Consider the following 4,047-nt stretch of genomic DNA (forward strand, 5'->3'; position numbering starts at 1 on the left):
CTTCTCTCCCTGCTATTTTCACAACCACTTAATCCTCCTTGGACTAGAGAGTCCAGTCAAGTTTCTGCTCCTGATTTGTACCTGACCTTTTACAAAGAGCCAACCTATTTCAGTTTAAGAACAGACCTTCTCATTTTCAAGAAAAATTTGGATGTGGTATGCCTAGTCACTGTCACTATAACAATAGTAAAGAATATTAGGATTGAGGACAAGAAATTACAATTTCAGGGAAGAAATGGGGCAGAGGGATGGGAAAAGGTTGGTCAACAGGTACTAAGTTACTGTTAGAAGAAATAAATTCTAATGTTCTATTTTACAATATGGTGGACTCTGGATACTTATACTATATGTTTAAAGAAAGCTAGAAAAAGGGATTTTGAAACTTCCTACCACAAGGTGATACATGGTTTAGGAAATAGATATAGATATACTTCCCTTGATTTGAACATTATACATTGTATACATGTATGCAAACATCTAATAGTACCCCATAAATATGTATGACTTTTGTATGTCAAAAACCAAAGATTAAAATAAATTTAAAAGAAAATAAAAAACAAAACAAAACTAGATTTAAAATTGTTATCTATAAAAATAAATTTATAGTGTATTATAAAGTTAAAAACTAAAAGAAATAATAAACCTACCAGAAAAAATTTTTTTGTGACATTAAGAAATGAAAACACCTTACCTATAAAAAAACTACAAACTATGAAATGAAAACCAGAAAGACTTTCACTATAAAAAGTTTAAAAAAATTGTGGGACAAACATACTATGTGAAAATGTTTCCAAAGACTCTAGTTCACAAAAATAAAAAATAATAATAATAAATTTAAGAACTTATAAAGAGAAACTAAATCCAAGGCAAAAGAAAATAAAGGCTGGAAAAGGTGCCACAAGACTCATTAAGGGTGATAATTCAGAGGGAAGGATGCATTCATGGCAAATGAGATGGTCTCCAACCAAGTAATAGGGAAGACACAGCCCATCCTGCTCAAATTGTTCCTCTCCTGAGGATGTTTCTTAGAGCCCCTTTCATATCCCGATTCCTCAGACTGTAGATAAAGGGATTCAGCATGGGGGTGACCAGAGTGTACAACACAGACACAATGACATCCTTGTCATTAGTGCTATTGGATGAGGGGAAAAAGTAGAGTCCAATAATTGCTCCGTAGTACAGAGAAACCACAGAGAGGTGGGAGCCACATGTGGACAAGGCTTTGCAAAGTCCCTTAATTGAGGGTCTTCTCAGGACACTGGCCCCAATGTAGATGTAAGAGACCAGGATGCAAATAAATGGCAGAGTAATGACTACCACTCCTACAGTGAGGATGACCAGCTGATTGATGGTGGTGTCTGAGCTGGACAGCTTGAGTAAGGCGGAGAGGTCACAGAAGAAGTGGTGAATGGTGTTGTCTCCACAGAAGGACAGACGGGCTAGGAGGAGGGTGTGCAAAAGAGCACTGGCAAAGGACAAGACCCAGGACATAAGGACTAGCAGGAAACAGAGGCTCTGTCTCATCATTCTGGTGTAGTGCAGGGGGTGGCAGATGGCCACATATCTGTCATAAGCCATTGAGGTAAGAAGGAAGCTGTCAAGATCCCCATACAATAAGAAAAAATATACCTGGGAAATGCACCCAGCATAGGAGATGGATTGAGTCTGCGTCAGCATGTTCATGAGCATCTTTGGGGCCGTGACTGAGGAGAAAGAGATGTCAGTGAGGGCCAAGTGGCTGAGGAAGAAGTACATGGGGGTGTGCAGGCGAGAGTCCAGCCTGATGAGCAGGATGATGAGCAGGTTCCCCAGCACCGTGGTCAGGTACATGCCCAGGAACAGGGCGTAGTACATGCCTTGCTGCTCTGGCTGGATGGGGAGCCCCAGGAGGAGGAACTCGGACACACTGCTCTGATTATCCCTCCTCATGCTCTTCAAGTTCTCTTTTACTGGAGATGAAGAAGAGATGGAAATAAGAAAGAAGGGGACGCCGTGGTTACTATTACATAATAAAAACATAGTTTTGAACTAGTCAATATGTGCATTTTAATCTGAATGAATACCTTAATCTTTTGCCACATTAATGGCTAGTGATGGATGATCTGGGTAAAGGATATTATTTGTCCACCAAGAACCAACACAATATCTTTTGCAGAAATCAAGAAACATCTGTATCATCATTAGATCAGACCAGGTTCAAACATGAGGAGTTCAAGAATTCATGATGGAATTCAGAGATTAAGGAATTAGGTGCAAGGCGAGGTAAGAAACTAGACAATGGGACTGTAGTAGAAAATCTCTAAGGGTCTATTGAGCCAGCTGAACCTTTCACAGGCTCTGAAGCCCACTTTGGCTGATGCTTTATTTCCATGGTTTGGATCAAGATTAGAGAACCCTGTGGGGAGCTTTGAATCAATAAGACATCTGGGTCTGGAAAATTGATGAAAAAATCATATGCAGCGTGTCAAGGGAAGGGCCTTTAAAGGCATGAATCCGATCAACAACATCAGATGTCTGGTGATATACTTTGTAATAAAGATTTTTTTCCTTCAGGAAAACTCTTTCCCACTTACCCTTTTTAGTCTTATGTCAACCTTTCTAAAGGAATTTTCATAGAATGCGAAGAAACATTCTGTTTCTCTTCCAAATTCCTTTTTTGTGTATTCTCTCATCTCAAACCAAATCTTGCTTTTTAAAGTCTATGAATACTTCCTTTTCTAGCCACATCCTGAATTGGCCAAGATGACGTTCTCCATGTCTCTCCTGCAGAAACAAATGGTAGCTTTTTCTTTCAAACCTGAAAGAAGTGGTTCCTCATTTTGGTTTCCTGCCAATTATTTTTAACTAATACTTTCTTGTTGTATTTCTACCATTTCTTAAGTTTTTCTAATGCTATTATTCCTCTCTCCTTCTCCTTCAGGTTTTTAGGTAATTTAGACTAATTCCTCTTAAAAATTTCCAAATAATAGGGAAAGAGAATATAATAATTTAGTAAAATATAGAATCCAAATTTCATTAAAATTTATTTAGTCTGAACATTTTTGAGTGCTGAAATGACAAGATGCCTCCCTATGTTATTCATAACTCATTTTTGGGGGGAGGGCTTACCTAAAGTACACACTAATGTACCAATTCTCACAAATTGATTGAAATTATCTTTGAATGTTCCACATCCTTTAGCCCACTAGGCTAAAAATTCTGTTGATGTGATATTATTACCTGAGGTACATTATATATCCAGTTATCTGATTTATTTCCATGTTAATAACAGATACTTTATCATGATGACAATGTTAAATAGCTATCTTTTGGGCATGCAAATTTTTAAAATATTTTGCAACTTCCAGTAAGATAAATAGCACTCTTCATATGTCATTATGTACCATTTTTGAGTGTTGAAATGAGGAGTACAAATTCCTAGCTTGTAGCATGAATACAAATTCCTATCTTGGAATTGGAGGGAATGCATAGTCATGATTTTGATAGATTGTTGATTACAAGAGGTGACGAGGTGGTGGCAAAGGTTACTATATATTGTCTTTCAAGAAGCCCAGAATATAACAGCCTGTCATATGAAGATTATAAAAATTAGCACTCCAATGAAGTGTTTGGAGAGAATATGGCTGGGACATTTGAGGAGCTGAGACCATTTAAGGTCATGGCCACCCTGGGTAAGAGAGGTACCTGGAGGATTGTTGAGAGGCCAGAGTATGTAAAGCATTATAGAAAGTTTCCTGAAATAATAGAAATTTTCCATTTTACTCTCATAGAAATAGTATACACCACAAAATATTTAAGAAAGGAAGTGACTCAAAATTCCATTTGCTCTATGCACGGAAGATGGAAGGTGAGCCTCATTGTTATACAGAATACATATATGATGTTGTGATGAGAAAAAGAAAAAAAAGTGTGTCACATTAGATTGGATAGAGAGAAAGGATGGGAGAGGAGGGGAGGAGTAGGGGGGATAGGAAGGGCAGCAGAATAGAATAGACAATATGATTGATGTATGTACATTCCATGTATGTATTATATGTCAAAATACAT

At 37.6% G+C, this 4,047-nt stretch overlaps 1 protein-coding gene across 1 annotated transcript; it reads right to left on the reverse strand.

Annotated features, from left to right (window-relative positions):
- Positions 1 to 996: 996 nt before the first annotated feature.
- LOC308640162 (olfactory receptor 1J21-like) lies at positions 997 to 1,929 on the reverse strand (the record flags this gene model as incomplete). The annotated part of the gene is made up of 1 exon (XM_081278450.1): positions 997 to 1,929. One exon carries the CDS (start codon positions 1,927 to 1,929, stop codon positions 997 to 999), a length of 933 nt encoding a protein of 310 aa, XP_081134576.1.
- Between the last annotated feature and the right edge of the window lie 2,118 nt (positions 1,930 to 4,047).

Source organism: Spermophilus citellus, assembly GCF_964194105.1.
Source record: "Spermophilus citellus genome assembly, chromosome: 2".
Lineage (NCBI taxonomy): Eukaryota > Metazoa > Chordata > Mammalia > Rodentia > Sciuridae > Spermophilus > Spermophilus citellus.